Raw genomic sequence first — 19,465 nt, forward strand, 5'->3', positions numbered from 1 at the left:
GCAGGGAGCGTCAAGAAGCTCCCCCACTCCAAACTGTGTCCCGTGTGTGATGTGTATCTGCAGGCTGGAGGACTTTCTATCACCAGTGCTGCTGCATCTGAGTCACTGGAAACCAGACCGGGCAGAGCCAAAGCCCAGAACGCCAAGGCTCATCCCTACGAACCTCTAACTGAAGGCTGTTTCCTGAGACTGGAAGAGCTCTACTAGATCAGTCATCACCTTATTCTCCATGGCATCTCTTGGTGCTGTTAAAAGGTACAGGTGCAATGGAGGAGGAATCCTTTCAGAAGAAACAGAGTGTTTTGGGTTAAATATTACAGAGGGTGAGATGGGAATTACAGGGCTCCAAAACAAGCAGAAGACAGAGTATGCTCACCAAGTCAAAACAAAGCCTTCAGTGCGACTTGAGAGAAAGGTTTTCTATTTGGGAGACATAACACGATAGGAACTATTAGCCACAGCCTTGCACTACCAAACAGTCATCCATTTGTGAACTGCACAAAGCTGATGGCTCTTCTGGGTCACATTTTCAAACTGTCATGCTTTAGAATACAAAGCAGTAAATAGACACCTAAATTATCTTAAGTCTTTACGGAAATATCAAGCTACATCTGTCCCAGAATCATGCAAGGACTTTTACACAATTGCTCTTGAGACCTAATTTATTCTTCTTCAGTATCTCTTAAATAGAGATGGAGGTCTCACTCAATTTCCTACCCAGCTACATGGCCATCGGAACCCTAACCCTGGATGGGGGCGTTAGACGGAGTTTAGTACAGGTGGCATTTCTCCTTGAGATGGGCTGAGTTACTTACTGTATTAGTAACTGACTCTAATGCTAGAGAAACCTCACCACAGTAAGGATGTACATTTTTTTTTCTTCCCAGTAGCGTTTTTTCTAAAAGGAACCAAAAATACGACACTGTATCTAATTAGGGCCCTCCTAATTTGAGCGCCTCCTACTTGAGAACCCAGTTTGGTAAGAGAAATACAAAATATAAATAGTGTCAGTTGCTTTTTCTAGAGGATCGCTAACATGAAATATACATGGGTCATGCAGCGGTGGGAAATGCAGCATGTGATCTACAGAAAGTACCTAAAAATGCAGGAGCTAGCACAATGAATCTTACCAGGGCACTTTTGAAGGAGAACCCAATAAGCAAATACATAAATTGAGCCAGGAAAAGAGGAAGGACCACAGAATATCCACATGCCTAAAAACATTTAGATACCCTTTGCCTACAGTACAGCTAAAGACATGCTCAATAGTCAGTTCCGGTGAAACTGCATTTTCTGTTTCTGGAACTAAAAACCATGGAAACCGCTATCAGCAAGGACACTTTCTTCACAGTGCTCGGAGGTCCCTTCACCTGCCTGATGAACTGAACACAGTCTGAAAGTTTGATTATTAATCGCTAAACTATTCAAGGAATCTGGGGTTATATTAACCTCCCAGGACAGCAATGCTACAGGCTGGGGAAGGAGGAATTGCTCTACTGTGTACACCGGGAAACTGAGGATCAGGGGAGGTAAAGCATCCCCCAGCTAAGTGACACCAGAGTCAAGATTTAAATGGAGGCAGCTGAGGCTCAAGGAGCTTGTGATGTGAGCCCTGGGCTCTGTTTTTCCCAGATATGAAGGAATTCTGTTCACAAAGGTCTGTATTTGGGAATGGGCTCTGGGGGCGGGGTTTGTTGTAGTCATGTGTACCAGGATGTCACAAATGCAGTTAGGCAATGTAAATGAGCTATGCAACCTGTCAACAACAGGAAACTCAGACTCCACATTGGTGGTAGGGATGGCGGCAGCTGAGACCACCTGTGACCACCAGGTGAAGAGAACAGCCATTTCTTCCCTTCTGCTGACACCCCTCCCAACACACCGCGCTCCCTGAAAGTTGGGCAGAATGCTGTCAGATTTTTAAGTTTTTCCAAATGTGTGTGGGGGGGTGTCAAGAAACAGAAGCTTCATAAATTTGCCTCCCCAACCATACAGAGCCAAACAAAACAATCTTCTGGATACATGAGGTGATGTCCCTATAGGTGATTAAAGCAGAAGGAACCAACAGCCACTATTCAAAGGCCCAGGAGCGTTTAAACCTTCACAGACTTTCTCAGCCCTTCTCAGTGATCCAGCAGACCCAGGCTCAATCAGCAAGCAATGTGATTGATACTGGAAGGCCTGCCAAAGGCTCAAGTACATCTGGTTGGAGAAACAGATGTTACACTCTCCTGACAGAACAGCAAAAAAAAGTGAGAGGTCTGTGCAGAGCAATATTCCCTACTTAGTTGCAATTTCCTCACAGCAGAAGTTGATATGAGATGCAAATGGGGGTGAACAGAAACTTCAGAGTTACTAACTCTTGGTTTGGACAAAATAAATAAATAAAAGAGAAATTCATGTTTACTCCAGGTCAAGAGTGGACTTGGGGTCAAATTTCCGTCCTGGATTGTCAATGAGCAGTTAATCCAAACTCAAGAAGATGGGGGATGCCCTTTGTGGCCACTTCAGAATATGTAAAAGGATGTACCCTTTTTCAAAAAGAAAATACTGAAACTAGCAAGTACAGGAGCTAGGGGGCTTGATGGGTTGAGAGGGACAAGAAATTCTGGCTCCTCAATAGACTTTTTTCCTCCTGTCCACATCACTGTTGGAAAATGCCACATGGGTCAGAAAGGCTGAAGAGCGAAAACTCCTGGTGGAAAGACTTCTACTTTTCATGCTACTTAATCTTTCTAGCCACTTCTTCCTGCCTGCCATGCAATACATCAAAGCTATGATGAAGACCCCAAATCACAATTTAGCTGAGTGGTGGGCCACTCAGCAGGTGAAGAGAACAACAGGCGTTCCTGGTGAAAACTGAAGGTCTCTAACAACTGACTTGTCTGATCAGGCAATTGAGAGAGCAGAAATGTCGGCTTCCCGTGGAAATCAGAGTCAGCTTTCAAAGGAACATACCACTGCTTGGAAGGAAATCAGAGCAAGTAACCAAAATCAACTAACTCCAATGAGGCCCAACTAGTTAACTAGTATAGGGTTGACTAATGTATGGAGTGTCTTTGCCTCAGTTTCCAAATAGTTAAATTCATTGTTTAAAGTGGTCTTGCCTGGCCCAGCACCGCCTTCTTATTGGTCCATGAAGAATGAGTGAATTTGCTGAACTACTCCTCTGAATACATACTGCGGTAATACAAGAGAGAAGATGGCTCACAGAAATGCAAGCATTAGGAGGAGAGAAATACAACAATTTTTCAGAGGTGTCTCTCTCTCTCTCTCTCTCTCTCTCTCTCTCTCTCTCTCTCTCTCTCTCTTTCTCTGGAAGCAGATCCTTTATTACCATAAAAGATTACCTTAAATGCATCTGCAATTCTTTTTTTTTTTCCTATGGTGTCAACTTCAAAAACAAATAAAACAAAAAAATTCATCTCATCATCGCTCATTCACCACCTCGCTCAACAGAGTTCCTGAAGAATCCTTTTTCGGTTTAGAGTCCTTTAACAAGTCCTCTAATCTCATTCCCCACCATCTTAAACCACACATGGTGAAACATCATACAAACACCATCAGTGGCCATTTCGAAGGGTGCAAGGCAACTCAACATCTTCCAGGACAAAAAGCCATAAAATGCAAATTAGAGAGAGAGTCCTATAAGCCAAGTGCAGGTCTTAATTCTTAGCACTCATGGGCTTGGTAGAAGGGAAGGAGCCACACACTCACCTATCTTTGTAGTTTATCACAGTATCGATGATGGCGTTCATCTGCTTGGTTAGTTTGGGGGGGTTTGGTGACAGTTTCTCAGCTGGAGGGCGGCCTCTTCTTTTCTTCGCCTTTTCCACATCCTCCTTCACAGGATCTTTCTCCACATTTCTTCGTCTTTTTCTCTTCTTGAGCCGTACTTCCTCCTCCATTTCTTCCAAATTGCCGTCTTCGATGGCCTGTAAACCAGGAACCAAGGAGGAAAAAAATTCAAGTGAAGAAAATAATAAACAAAACAAACATACCCATACCTTTATAGTAAGGGGTATAGATACATATATCTTGAATAATTAGAATAAAATAAAACTAACTAACAAAGTAAAACTAAAAGTTAACAGTCATCAATGGAGAAAAAAAAAAAAAAAGGAAAAGCCACTACCATGTTGGATAAAACACATCTTTAACCTAAGTTTATATTGTAAGGCCTAATTATTAGAGAGGCAGATATTAAAGCATCTATATATTCAAGTGCTTGAAAATGACTCAATTCACGTGAAATTTATCTCAATATAAGCAAAACATTCTAAAGGCGTCATCACTGATAAGGACAGTAACAATAAACAAAAACCAGGGTGAGTGAAGAAAACAAAATAATCCCCAAAGAATATATCTATGCAGTCACAAGAGCCCCGACCTTTAAGGTTTTACATCAATTGATTCATGATTCACAACATAAATCAACAATTCCATCCAGATTTTGGTTCTAATGCAGAAATCAGTAAACAAGGAAGCAGGAGGGAAGTATGAAGCCACATTCCCTGGTAGACGCAATGAAATCACCCGATAGAGAACACACACTCACAAACAGCAAAAACACTTTTCCCCCAATTACCTGCAAACGCTTGCTTTAAACCAGAGCCAGCAGCACTAATACAGAAAGATAATAAAATAGCTATAAAAACAGCCAGGTGTGAAGGGGACCTGTTCAGAAAAGGCTAAAAGATCCACGTGACAGGACCCACAAGTTCAAACTTTTCTTTTTTTTTTTTCCTGGTAAGTCTCGAAACTTATAAGAAAAATTAAGGGAACAAAAAGAAAAAAAAAAGGGAAAAAACAGACAAAAGAAAATCTGACCATGGAAAAGAAATTTTCTTTAAAAAAAAAAAAATCTTAAAATGACATTTTGAGATTGCTTTCTCACACAAATAACTGCTGCTGCTATTTGTTCCTCCGGCCCTCTCTATATTGCCTCCACTGTATAAATGCTAATCAATCCTCTGCTAGCTGAAAGAGCTCTAATCATAAGGCAATTACCTTCATTTCTCCACAGCACCAAACATGGCTAATATTTATGATCATGTGAGTATAACAATCAATATAAAGAGTGATTACAGCTCAGACGTAATTTCTTTCACTTATGTACAATGCCTCCTGAAAAAGAAAGGTTTTGTGAAGAAAACCTGGTACAGAACACAAAACAACCTGGCATGTTAAAAACGCCAGTGGGATCAAAAAAAAAAAAAAAATGTTTCAATGCACTCTCTCCAATGTGCTAATCCACAGAAGCAACATGCACACAGACAGAATCCTAAGGGACAACCTGAGCCCAGGCCTTAATAATCAAAAGACAATTTCCGTCACCATCCTACAGTGTTCAGATAACCACTATGAAGGAGGCGAGACCTGATGAGTTATGAAGAAAAAGGAGAAAGGAAAAAAAAAAAGCTCCCCATTATTTCATTAATATTCATTTGCCTAAAAGCAGGACACCCACTATACAGCTAAACACACTGCAGCTAAGCAAAGAGAAGAGAAAGAAATTGTCCCGAGTCTCTTGTAGGCTGAACATGCTAATCATAAATACAGCATGCAAGCCTGTCAACAGTTAATGGTACTGCTCTCCTCCAGCACCCAGTTGCACACAGAAATACGGAGAACACCGGCTTTTGATGTGTTACACACCTACACATGCCTGGGATGTAGTTTCTACTGAATCTTCAAGACGGCAACGAAAAAGGATATTTACCTTACCACTATCAGCAGGCCGGCTATCGGAAATCACAGTTAGTGGGGATAAAATTAACAAGCCAGCAAAGCAGCGAGCTGCTAGTCTCTTCATCAGCTGATCAGGAAAAAAAAGAGAGCTGGGAAAGGCTATGTTTTCATATACAAGTAATTTTATTTTACTGAAAATTTAATACTGGAAGGATTGTGGATACTCAAATCTGCTGTTTCATTCTACCTACGACCAGGCCCCAAGCCTTCTTCCTCCAGCCTGTTTTAATATTGACAACTACTTATCATATTGTTCCCCCCTTATTATTCCAGGCGGCAGAATTAGAGATTTTTAGCTCAGGTGGTTTCTGATTCTTGCTTGCATTTTAACAATTAAGCCAATAAGAAAACAAATGAATATTCAAATGTATTTTAAGAGATTAAAGCAAGATATGCTTTTTGTTGTATTTTTTGCTTCATCTTAGTCGTCTTTTTTTTTTTTTTTTTCAGAAAAGATATGCTGCATGGTTTTGGAGCAGTCTAAAAACGATTTTTAACACAGGAGAAAAACCATTCTCCCCCCACTAGATGCATGTAAGTAAAAGCATTGTGCATGTTCTCAGGTTCCTGTATTTTAATACAGTGTTATTTTTCTCTGTAAAGAAAAATCCCGAATAACTGTGACACTTCACTTTCGGTTTTCATACTGCAAAATTTTTCATTGTTTTTCTTTTCAGTGGGATCCATGAGGAGGGGGGAAGTTTGTGAAAAGAGTATTTCTGCCCTAACCAACCATCCCTCCCCCCTTAATTCTGGAAAAAGGGGAACAAAGCTTAAGCTTGTGATATTTGGAGTTTTAAATTTCTATGTCTTTGAGTACCTAAGAAGGGGAAAACAAATTAAATTACAAACAGAACTCGTCACACAAATTTTTATTACAATTGCTAATACTGCAGATTCTTATTAAATTTAGGTTCTGGAGTTACAGGAGATCACACAAAGTACTGACCATTATTCCCCTTAAATTAAGGCTTTTATGCAGGAATGCAGAGAGCTACAAAAATCTTCCCTCCTCCCCAAAGACCCGGAACACATCTAAATCAGGGATTCAGGTTCTGTGGTTTCTAAGGGGCTTTTTCTAATGGAAATCAATTCCCTCCATATTTCCCAATGCTTTTCGTACTTCAAGAGTTAGACTTAAGATTTCTCCTGCATGTAAGGGAAATTATGGGGGCTTCTCTGATTTAAAAAAAAATATTATTTAAGCTAGCTCAACGGACAACTTAGCTGGGCAGGGGGGTGGGTAAAAAAAAAAAAGAAGAAGAAGAAGAAAAGAAACCAAAACAAAACAAAAACAAAAAACTTGCTACACAATGCTAAAAGTATTACCCCCAGAAAGAATTCCCTTCCAAACCTTTTACCAGCACAATAATGAAATAAATCTCAGGAGCAAACCCCCAGTTTCCGACTGGTGACGTGTTGCGCAAGAGTGCGAGCCCTAATTCAACATACAGACGGCTCCCATGCTGAACTGCCTCTAGATTTAATGAAGTGAATAGGAAGGAAGTCGGGGGAAAAAAGTGTACAAATAAGAAATTAACGCTTTCCTTCCCTACCTAAATGGTGAGGCACAACTACGGGGAAGTTTGGTGAGGTACCTCTTTCCTTAAAGGCACACTGCACTCATTTGGCTCCGGATGTCACAAAGAACCCCATATGGTGCTAAAAGGGTCCAGCCAAGTTAAAAGAGTTAAGCATACTTTAGCCTGCGTGTGAGTGTGTGAGTGTGTGTGTGTGTGTGTGTGTGTGTGTGTGTGTGTGTGTGTGTGTGTGTGTGTGTAAGCTTGCTTTTTTTTTTTCCCCTGAATGAAGCTGGAAATTACTCCTTCCTCCACTGGATGGCAACCTTCTTTCCCCCACCCCCTTCCTTTCTCGCTCTCCTTTCTTTCTTTCAATTTTGCTCAAAAGAAAAATACGTTTTCACGAAACAGGATGTGCATGCACAAGCAAGGGAGGGACAGGCTTGCTCTCCAATGATTCTTAAGAAGCAGCGGTTCTGACGAGGACGGGCAGGAGGCGGCCATGCAGGAACAGCCGCCGCTCTGGAGCAGACACAGGAGGCTTGCGAGCACATGGCAGCCCCGGTAATCAGCCACACGTGCTGGCTTCCATCGTGGCCCTCTGTCATCCCGACACACGCCAACTACATCTTCCACTGAATGACGGAAGGTCTAGAAAGCAGGCATTAGGCTCCTTCTCAGCCGGGGGGCGGGGGGTAAGAGAGGCGGGGGTAGGGGGAGGGATGATGAGGTGGAGTTACACGTGACAAGCCCCCCCCACCCCCGCCCATCACAGTCAAGCGGCTGCGATTGTGAATAGGTAAACAGGGGCATGTGAACAAAAAGGCGCTCTGCCCATTGTTCCCACCCTTGCCTCTCCAAATGCACCAGGCAGTGTGGCTGGGCCCCCTCACCATGACCCAACCCGTCTCTAGATACATGGAAAGCAGCAGCAATTCTGGAGATCATTAGACTATAGATGGTAAATGGAAAGAAACAAAAACGAAACAAAAAGAGTGTTCTGATACTAGGTCTGATATTTGCTGTACCCCTTCCCTGATAGGGATTTCTTCCCCCCCCCTCTGGGTGTTGGTGGGGGAGGCTCCTTCTTTAGGGACTCTAGGAGAGAGAGGGAGGGGGGAGAGAGAGGAGGAGGACAGGGAGAGGGGGACAGAGACAGAGAGACCAGGCTCTGCATTAAAGAAAGGATGTGAAGAAAACCTATGAAAAAAAAAAAAAACACACAGCCGTGTTTTCTGGGGACAACTCATCTCCAAAACTGAGGATAAAATCCTGAAAGGCTAAGTCAGGCTCCTTCAGCCCCCAAGACCCTGAGCACTAAGAACACAGACACGATCCCCAAACCTGAAGAGTTATGCTAACAACCAAAATGTAGAATTTAAAGAGAGTTTACAGTTCCATTGTGAGGCATATTCTTAAAATAGGAATATGAAATACTAACAACAAAACTGCGGCCTTGCCTTTCCTCCACAGGGTGGTAAGAGCCGGTTGCAGAACTCTGGACCTAGGACTTGGACCAATGTCTAAGGTTTAAGACATAAGAAAGGTGTACATAAAACCAAATACCCTCCAGGGAAATCCTCCAGACACAAAGGGACAAATACTGCGAGCTGCCATTCCCAGGACAGTAGCTCGGTGGTCACCTGGGCTGCAGGGTCAGGGACCATAAAGGAGCCCTGGTGTCGACAGCTGCAGAAGATTTTGAAGGCACTTCATTTTACTGATGTGTGCACTTAAAATGATGGGAATCAAACATTCTATATATGTATCCCTGTTTTTAAAAGTGGTCATAAAGAAGCTGCATCCTCTACATATTGAGGAGAAATATCCCAGCCACTGCAGGTCCACACATGCTGCCACAGCCTCAGCACAAAACGCCTACTGCTGGGACATTTTGGCAGCTTTCCATTGGAACTCAAATCTTTCAGTATCCCAATAGGTGGCACGTTCAGTCTTGTCCTGCCCAATTGACCACGGACCCTCTCAAGAAAACCTACTTATCCCCTCCATCCATTGTTTTTGAGGAAATGCCCACTGGTGTAAGAAAATACCCACACACAGAGAGCATACCTGTTCTCAAATTGTTTGCTAACAGATGCCTCACATAGTCAAGAGATCGGCTCATCTGAAGCCTAAGGAGCTCACAAAATAGCATTCCTACCCACATGATGGTACAATGTACTGATGATGCATTCACTCAATATAGGCAGACCCCCATTTGAAGATGAAGGTAGACATGTAGCCCATGCTGGTCTTGAGCTAGCAATCCTCCTGCCTCAGGCTCCAGAGTGCTGGGATTAAAGGCATGCAATCATTCGCTTACTTCAGGCATTTATCGGCAGACGACTTGAAACTCAACTGAACTTGCCATTCTCCCTGAACTGGACTTAAATGTTCAATGCTGGCCCTAGACCTAGATGGGAAGCAAGCAGCCTTGGCTTGCCGAATTTCTGGTACAGTTGAGTTTTCTAGTTTCTGTTCGACAACCTCGGGTCACTATTAGAGCAAAGCAAACCAAGGTGTTTCCTTGGCTTCAGTGGTATTGGGGGCCATTTAAAGAGCTGGGGTAGGTGTGAGGTGGGAGCTGAGGTTATAAGAACATCATTTCAGTGTGGCATTTACAACAGGAAAATTAGTATATGGAGAAGCAAAGTTACTTTAATCCATGAAATCCACTAAGAAGCCATCCACATGCACAGTATGGTGATAACATACTTGTAATCTCAGAATCTGGGAGGCCGATCACAAATTCAAGGCCACCCTGTGCTACATACCATGACCCATTTCAAACACCCCTTCACCCCACTCTTAAGCAGGTTGGAGCTCAACACTCTACTAAGGAATAAATTTTCATAGATAGAAGTTTCCAAAACGCCTGGCCCCAGGACCCTACCAAACACTTAAGATCACTGAGACTGAATTATATAGCCAGGCACATGCAGCACTCCAACTTACATGGCAGAACAAAAGAATATGAGAGAATTTGTCACCCTGAGAGATCCCTAGCCAACAAGAAGAAATGCAGTTCAACTTTTGTATCCCACGGCCACTTGTAAAGCCACTACCAAGTCACACACTGCAGACACCTCTCTCTGCCCATTTTTCCCTTGAGCTCTCCAAGAAGGCCTAGGTCATTTCTCCTTCGAGGAAATACCAAGAGGGAGCAGCGGGTTATTTTGGTAGAAAGCCACTGCTTACTGGGGGCAATGTTAACAATATGAACACCGACAGGAAAACTGCAATGATTAAGATTGTAACCACACTTGGAGGTTACACAGGAAAGGTACTCCAAGACACCTTCATAAATGCAAGGCTCGAGCCAAACCACCTCTCCCAGGGTTCTCTGGGCTGGGCTGGGCAAGGCAGTCCATGAGTTCCTGAGCCTTGATCCAGGATCACATGTTACCACCACATGGCAAATTCTCTGGTCTCTGCACTCACTCATTGTGGATGAAAGCAATGAAGTAACAGACGAGCCTGGGCTAAGAATGCGGCACTTGTTCTACTTGCATCAGATGCAAAGGATGCTCATGAATGGCACAAGAAGGAGGCAGGAGAACACATACATAAAACAACATCAAAGTGTACTAGTTTGAGGCCTTCTGAGAAAGGAAAGCCCCAGCCTCAACCCCAATAAATCTTAAGATACACAGGGCCACTGAGGCTCTTTGTGTTTTTATTTTTGGACTTGTAGTAGTTCTTTGAGGAATTTATTCAGTGTGGTTTGATCATATTCACTCCCTTCTTAGAAGAGGTCCTTCTATAAGTAACCTTTATGTCATTACAGTTTTCCTTCTGTAAATCAACCAACTTCTCTACTTTTGCCTGAATACCAAATTTTCCAGGAATTATTACCATTGTGGTCTTCAATCTAAAATTGTGTGCTCAATTTCAGCCATAAGTAGCCTCCTGTTCCCAGTGCCATTTAAATGGAAAAAAAATAATGTTCAGATGTCTTTACTGTACTTTTATAGCAATGGGGTGTGTGGTACCTCCACACGGGCCCAGAACTCCTGTATGCTTCACTATGCTGTGGCCATTTCAAATCTCTTAACACAACCACTTTCGCTTTCTGAGTCACTTCTTGTTTCTTCACTCTGTACTTTCACCATTTAGTATCTAAACCTCTCTTTTGATGATCTATGTTGGTAAAATATCACACGCATTTATGACTGGGAGACGAGGAGGCAAAATACTTGTATGCCTCACCGTGTGCCAATGGCCATTTAGACAGAGACAAACCAGCTGCAGGATTTGAAAGGAGGAATGAGCCTCATCACCGAACCAGAGGCTTACCTCCTATTTGCTGCCAGAATTACACCTGAAAGGCTAGCAACATCTGTACTTTATACACAACAATTCATAACTGCTACACCCATGGTGTTATGGTCTAAAAATCCATCGATTGGGATCCTAATCCCCAATACCTCAGAATATGACTGCATTTGAAGATACGGCCTTTGGAGGGGCAATTAAAATAAAATGAGTAAAATGAAGTCGTGTTAGTGGGCTCTGATCCTATATGACTGTTGTACACAGGTACACATGGGACAGTCATGTGAAAAACAGAAGAGCATCTCCAAGACAGAGAGGGGCTCAGAAGAAACCAAAGATGTCACACCTTGATGTGACATGGTCTGTCCCCAGAGCTGAGAAAAGTTCCTATGGCAGTTTAAATTATAGGCTGTGTTATATTGTCACAGCTAACTAATACAATATGGCAACTGAAATGTATTGTTGGGAATTAGTGCTTAATTGTAGCACAGTGATGGAAATGCACACCTATTGGTCCAAAGCAAGTCACACGTGTGCATATCATTTTGATTAAGTGATGAAGGTCTTTGTCTTCCAGGGCATTCTTTAATCTAAAGGAAACTGTTCCATACCCCACACCTGCTGCCTGGACAGCCATGTCCTAAGTTGGGCAACTTCCCCCTGTCCTTGTCTTGCCTAACGATCTCTTGTTTTCAAGGTATCCTGGGGGGTTCTCAATGACATACATGAGAGAGATTGAATTGCTACAGGCATTAAAGAATATATCCGTGGGAGGAGAAGCTGAATGGGGTGGCACCTAGGCCAGAGAAGTCTTGAGTTGAAAACATGAAGTTGAAATAGCCCTCTATTTAGAGGGCTACTTGTTCAGAGCACATAGAGGAGCTGGTCCCAGGGGAACTGGGATTCCTTACATACAAGACGTGCATTTATTTAGGCTGTGACTAGATAAAAACATGTACACACACACACACACACACACACACACACACACACCACCACCACCACCACCACCACCACCACCACCACCACCACCCACCCCTATTCATATATTACTGGGGCACCAGGGCAAGGAAGACTATGAGGTCCCACACTTCCTACTTAGTACATTGAGATAATCAACTATTCATTAATTGAGAGAATATAAAAGCATGACTGTCTTAATAAAGCCATAAATTTTGGGTCCTGGAGAGCCATACATACATTGCAAACAAAACTTCCTCTCTAGTGAAGTTGAAAATCAGTCTATAATTCTGAAGTACAAAGAAGTAAGAGTCTGAATTAAATATGACTAGGTCTGGCTAAGACACACACACCCTTTGAGGAGCCTTGCATGGCCTCTTGTTGGTACTCTAACCTGGCAGGGCTGGTAGGTTTGCTCTGAATCTATAGCTGACATCAAGATGGGAAGAGTGAGATAGCAGATAAGATGCCCAAAGAAAATCAACTAAAGCACACTCAGAGAGTGGCAAAGACAGACAAACACAGGGACTGGCTCTAATGGTTGTGACATGTGTATAAAGAAAATGGCCCCTAAAACACATTTTAGAAATGGGGCATCTGGAGTTTTAGAAGGTGCACACCTGCCCTTTAGTAATTCTTTTTTTTTAACTGTTTTTTGTAATTTTTTTTATTAGTTCAAATTAGAAACAAGCTTGTTTCACATGTCAATCCCTTCTCCCTCTCCCTCCCGCCCATCAGTAATTCTGAAGGCAAGGGCCTGCAGCATTGACCTCTGAGGAGTGTGTCCCAGCAGAGATCGTCTTGCCAGAGTCTACCCGAATGTGCTGAGACCTGAACCTCGGAATTTCTTTTGGTGTCACATAAATTAATGAAATAAAATTGTGGAAAGCAGTAAGGTTCTTGGGCTGCCAAGATGGTAAAACTGTTTGCTTTGAAGTCTGATGACCTAAGGTCTACTCGGGATCCCTCATGAAGATAGGAGAGAACTAACTCAACAAAATTGTTGTCTGACCTCTGCACACATGTCATGGCACACATGCATCCCCCCCTTACATCATACATACATGTAACAGTAGTGAATAAAAAATTACAAGATTCTTATTTCTAAAAAGGTGAACACACATTCAGGATTCCAAAAGAGGTTTATTTCTTTAAAAGTAACGTGGGCATTAGATCAGGCGAGGCTTGACTGTTGGAATTTGGGAAGCATCTATACTCAGTATGCTTTGTTAGCATTGGTTGTCAGTTTCTCACTTTCCCTAAAAAAAGCGAAGCTGGGAATCCTAAGCAACACACATTACGGCTATTATTTCTGCAGGAAAGATTGCAGAGTGTTCTAGTCAGGAAACGGAAGGGGACCTCAGCTTCCCTCAGAACATGGCAATAGGATGCTCCTGAGTTTCTAACTTATGGCTCCATCTGTGACACCCTGCTGGGCCTCATTCATCTACCTTCTCTCACCTTCCTGGCCAGGTGCTTGCTCTGACCAGTAACCACTGGCTCTGACTGAGCAGTTATGGAGATCCCTTTGTTCTTTTAGGAATAAAGGGGTCACATTACCCTGCCTGCTCTTTGCGATTTTGTCCTTTTTGTCTTTTTGTAATGCTATCATAAGACTTAATACCTGGATGCCATGTCTGCTGAACCCCCAGGCTAAGGATTAAATTTAGGGCCTCACACTAAGTCCCTTACCACTGAGCTACATTCCCAGTCTGTTTTTTTGTTTTGTTTATTCCTTTTCTAAAAAAGGTATGGGACATATTCTATTTGCGAGGTCCTCAGTCATTTTCACCTTCTTCTGCCCTACTTCTTCCATTCCTCTCCTTTGGTCAGCTTAGCAAGTCCAAGCTCATGTGCCTCCAAGCCAATGTCATATGTCATCATTCCCTCCATGGCTTACATGGTACTGGTGATTGCATCCTCAGAATTCCTGTGTTGAAATACTATCCCTCAAGCCAATAGCACCAGCTTGTGTGAAAACTGGGAGGTTATTAGTTCCTGTAGGCAGAAACTCTGTGGCTAGGATTAGTGCCCTCAGAAAACAGACTCCAGTGGGCTCCCTGGCCCCTTCAACCCCAAGATGACGTCTATGAACACTAGGCAGAACCACCACACAGCATCTTCTGAGACTTTCCAAAGGTTCTTTTAGGCTGCAGAGTTATGAGGAATAGATTGCTATCGTTTATGACAAACACAGCTTGAGGTGTTTTGTTACAGGAGTCTGTAGTAAGATACCAGCAATGTGAATATTCTTCAAGCAACAGGAACTCAAAATCCAATGTCTTCCCATAGCAGCTGTATTTGCTCCCAACTATGAGATCCCCTCTCTCACCTGGGACGCCTGTCCTAACCCCCTGTACACGAGCACTTTGTATGCAGCGTAGTATTTGCTGTAGCTATTTCAAATGCTAAGCCAGAAACACAAGGTCTCCTTCTTCTCCCATACATTGCTGAGCTATTTACCATTATCACACTAATGAGCCCACTTTCTGAAGACACGGTGTATCCAGGAAGCCACAGACTTTTTTCCTTCAAACGTTCCCAATTCCCATACCTGTCTCCTCTAGTCTTTTCTTATTTTGCTCCCCCCACCATTACTGTTCTTTCACAACTTCCCATTCTGTACTGCCAGTCTTGGGTTTCCCTGCTTCATCTAACCATAGTTTTCTACCCTTATCTGCAAATTCTCCAACTTTTTCTCTGGCTCTCTTTCCCCCCATGGACTGTAAATGTTCAGGCATATGTGGTCAGTGGCTTAAAGACTGTGTAGTCCTTCATTAGTCTTCCGGGAGGCTCTTACTGACTCTCGGAGAGTTTGCTGTCAAAGAAGCGCACAAAGAAGGGCCCTAATGGAGTACAAACTATATGCGTCAACCTACTGGGAAGGCTATCAATCTGGCTGCTCCTGTATAGGAGGGCTCCCGAGTGGCTTGGTAATAAATCCATAATCTTCATGTCTTTTAAGAAGCCACTAACTAGAACTACTATTGGAGGGCATGTCTCCCAATTCCTCGGATGGATAGATAGACAGATAGATAGATAGATAGATAGATAGATAGATAGATAGATAGATACATAGATAGATTTATAGATACATAGGTAGCATGTCTTCTAATTATTAGGATGGATAGAAAGAAAGAAAGAAAGAAAGAAAGAAAGAAAGAAAGAAAGAAAGAAAGAAAGAGGGAAGGAAGGAAGGAAGGAAGGAAGGAAGGAAAAAAAAAGAAAGGAAAAGAAAAGAAAGAATAAATCTCCTGAGGAGTTCCAGTTTGCCCAAAATCTGTGTCACCTGTATTTCTTTTTGGAGCTACCAACTAAGATTTCTACATCCTATCCAGCACTTTTATCACTTTCCCATCAGCCAAGGCAAGTATTTGTCTCCGTGAATCTTTCTGACTCACCTATGAGAGCATCACACCCTCCCCTATCCAGCCTAGAGGTTTCTCTATCCTATCGGCCATCCTATAGGTCACTTCTGAAATGGCACACAGACCGTTTCTCTGTGGCATCTTTGCCCTGGAAGCGGGCCTCTGTTTCAAGTGAGTGGGTCATTCTCACTTCCCTCCTCTTAATAAATTCACTGACATTGCAAACAGTTCACCACCTTGCTGAAATAAAATAACTGTTTACTCCTCTGTTTTCTTGAAACAAGGACTTTCCAAGGAATGACATTTTAACACCAGGCTTCAGTGACTAATTCAAAGGCCTCACAATGCATTATGAACTAAAACAGGCCAGATAAACTGGGCAAGAGAGGACCCGGACGTTGTGAGATAATTTTTTTTGTACACTTTGAAGATGTGTCTAAGGCACCTTCTGATTGGTTTAATAAAGAGCTGAATAGCCAATCGCTAGGCAGGAGAGGACAGTTGGAACTTCCAGACAGAGAGAGGAACTCTGTGAAGAATCTAAGAGGTGGGGATTTTCCATATTAGATATCAAGGACAGGTAACGAGCCACATGGCAGAATGTAGATTAATATAAACTGGTTAGTTTAAGTGTTACAAACTAGTAGGCAACAAGCCTAAGCTGAGGCCAAGCTTTCATACTTAGTAAGAAGTCTCCACGTCATTATTCAGGACCTAGTATCCCAAAGAAAGACCTGTGTAGCAAGCTTTCTTGTCTGACTATCTTTTGACTGCCAGCCCACAAATAATGATGCAGAGACTTCTTATTAATTATGAAAGGTTGGCCTTAGCTTAGACTTTTCCCCAACCAGCTCTGATAACTTAATTAACCCATTTTTTTTTTAAATCTATGTTCTATCATGTGGCTTGGTTACCTCTTCTTAGTATAGAGCATCTGGCTTGCTCTGAGTCTACAGGTGAAATCACTCAACTAAATGCCTCCTCCCAGTTTCTTTCTCTGCCCAGAAGTCGCCTCTTCTGTCCTACCTCGCTATTGGCCATTTAGCTCTTTATTAAACCAATCAGAAGGTGCCTTAGGCAGAGACACATCTTTACAGTGTAAATAATATTTTGCAGCATATCTGTTACACCCATGGTTTTAGTTTACCCTGCTGCCACCTATCTTGCTTTATTCTGGTTATTTTAACAGGTACCCACACAATCTTCTGTCCTGTTTTAGCTTTAAGAGTTGAACAGCATGAAAAGAAAATCCAGACCAACAGGTAACGCTGCCATCTCTGAGCTGAGAAGTAATAAAGTCCTCAGTTCAAAGGCAGAGTAGTGTCTGTATCATGACTGAATGAGGCACAGTGGAGGGCAGGGAAGGGCTGAGCTTCCCACAAATGAAACAAAACCATGGTAGAGACACTGACCTACAAGGTATAAAAAGCCCAGAGTCCAGCTGCTTAGCAGAAAGAGATCCACAAAGCAGGCTCTCTGTAGTTTCGACCCAGCTAACAGTCGAAGAAGTCTCATATTCCCCCAGGAGGCTCTCTCAATTGATCTAGGCTGATCCCTCCAAGGTTTTCACACCCACATGTTTCCCACCTGCTTCAGGCTCTGCTTTTCCAACAGGAGGGTAGAACACATGGGCCAGGTGGTCATCAGCAGGGGTGGCAATCATTGATCTTTAACAAAACTTAGATGTTTTGCATCATCAAAATCAAAAAGGCAGCAGATTCAACATTGGACATTCACTCAGCAGATACACCTGTCATGAAGAAGATGGGAAATCCCAAACCCACTCCAGGTTTGTGAGCTATGGGAGAAATTATATCGATTCCAAGTCTCTTGGTGACTAAATGGTGGCATGGATTTATAGCATGTAACCTGTCACTGTTTCACACAGAGAAAGGCAGGAAGGAAAAGAACCCAGAGAATAGGCCTGGTTTGGCTCAAAAGCAGTCCTGTAAGCTAGAGGTATGGCTCAGCGATTGAGCATAAAAAAAAAAAAAAAAAAAAAAAAAAAAAAAAACACACACACACACACACCTTTAACCCCAGCACTCTGGAAGCAAAAGTGGGTGGATCTCTGAGCTGAAGGACAGCTTGGTCTACATAGGGAGCTCTTGGACAGCCAAGACTACATAGAGAGACCCCCCATCTCAACAACAACAACAAATAAAAAAACTACAAAAGTTAAAAATAAAACCTATGGGAATGAGTTTTAGTTAAGAATTTTGTCTTGGGGAGAAGAGGGTATGTTTTGCCCACTTTCTAATAATTAGAAACAGACTAGAATAAACTCACCAACTGTAAAACATAAGAGAGGCAAAAGGGATTTTGAAGGGAGGACAGACACCCTGTGAGACACAGAAGCCCTATTAATGGGCAGAAAGAAAAGTCATTTTCCAGCTTGGGATGGCATGCTGCTACACATCGGCCCTAAATACAAAAGGTAGTCTGCTGGCACCAAGTGCCTGTAAAACAGGCTTCCTCCTGGTAAATGCCACCAACAGGCTGAGGCTTGATGGGCATCTCGGGTGGAGCTGACCGGGTCTACTGCCAAGTGTGGAGCCTCACAAGAGGTTGAGAACCACCCTGGATGCAAAGCCACCCAAATGGCTTTTCAATAGGATTTTCCCTTGGCCCTTTCTCCAATATACACAAAGGTCAGTGAGAGTCTATTGTTTTTCTTCCACTCTTCTGTATTTTACTCCTTTTTGTTTTGTTTTTAAAGATGGGCCATGCTCAAGTCTCTTACATAAACAGCACAGTATACATACAAAACCTAGGCACACTCTCTCAGAGCCTAAAATCATCTCTAGCGTCAACTTACTCACTTAGATTCCCTAATATGATGCAAATACTATGTAAATGATTGTTGTGCTACATTGTTTAGTAGTACAATGAATAATGTACTACTATAATGACAAACATCTATGTTCAATATAGATACATTTTTTTAAAAAAGCAATTTTGATCTGTGACTGCTTGATTCTCAGGATGTGGAATCCATGAACCACATGGTTATCTATACCATGACACTGAAGTACTGTTTTTTTTTTTTTAAGCGAATGCAAATGGATTTGATCTTGATAAGTTAAGGAAAAACTCGATGTTTTCAATAAATACAATGAGATCTATTTAACATCTTTAACATCTGATATATACTCTACTACGCAGTGGTTGGCAAGGGATCGAAAAGGCAGCTAGGTAGGCTAGACAATCCTAGTTCTTGGTCTGTACGGAACTGATGAAGTTCCTAGTCCCTGTAAGAAGTTGTGCCTGTAGGCCTGTGGCAGCAGTTGCCCCTTCACCATGTTCTACAACACTGGCACCTTACCTATCATGGCCCACAGCCACACAGGACTGGCCTTAGTTCTTCAAATGCCATTCATAGCATAACCAGGATGTCCCTAAAGTCTACACAGGGATCAGTTACTAAGTCCACAGTCCCAACAGAACAGACTTGTCAACTCTACACAGTCAAGAAGAACAACCACAAAGAAAAACCTCTGAGTCCTAGTCCCTGACAACTGAGACTTACAGAATTGGAGATGGCCCAGGACAAGTCTGAATCAGCCCTCCGGTGGTCACCAAAGGCAATGC

At 42.6% G+C, this 19,465-nt stretch overlaps 1 protein-coding gene across 8 annotated transcripts in view; it reads right to left on the minus strand.

Moving 5' to 3' along the window:
* LOC100770307 (probable global transcription activator SNF2L2) overlaps positions 1 to 19,465 on the minus strand; it is a 171,661-nt gene that overhangs the window by 20,415 nt on the left and 131,781 nt on the right. For 7 of the 8 annotated variants that reach the window (XM_027406479.2, XM_027406478.2, XM_027406477.2 and 4 more), the window contains one exon: positions 3,718 to 3,935. In XM_027406479.2, coding sequence (XP_027262280.1) covers positions 3,718 to 3,935 — 218 coding nt within the window. Of the gene's footprint in view, positions 1 to 3,717; positions 3,936 to 5,722; positions 5,819 to 7,667; positions 7,932 to 19,465 lie in introns of those variants that run through there. The other variant, XM_027406480.2, reaches the window with a different exon arrangement.

This window comes from Cricetulus griseus, chromosome 3 (assembly GCF_003668045.3).
Source record: "Cricetulus griseus strain 17A/GY chromosome 3, alternate assembly CriGri-PICRH-1.0, whole genome shotgun sequence".
NCBI lineage: Eukaryota > Metazoa > Chordata > Mammalia > Rodentia > Cricetidae > Cricetulus > Cricetulus griseus.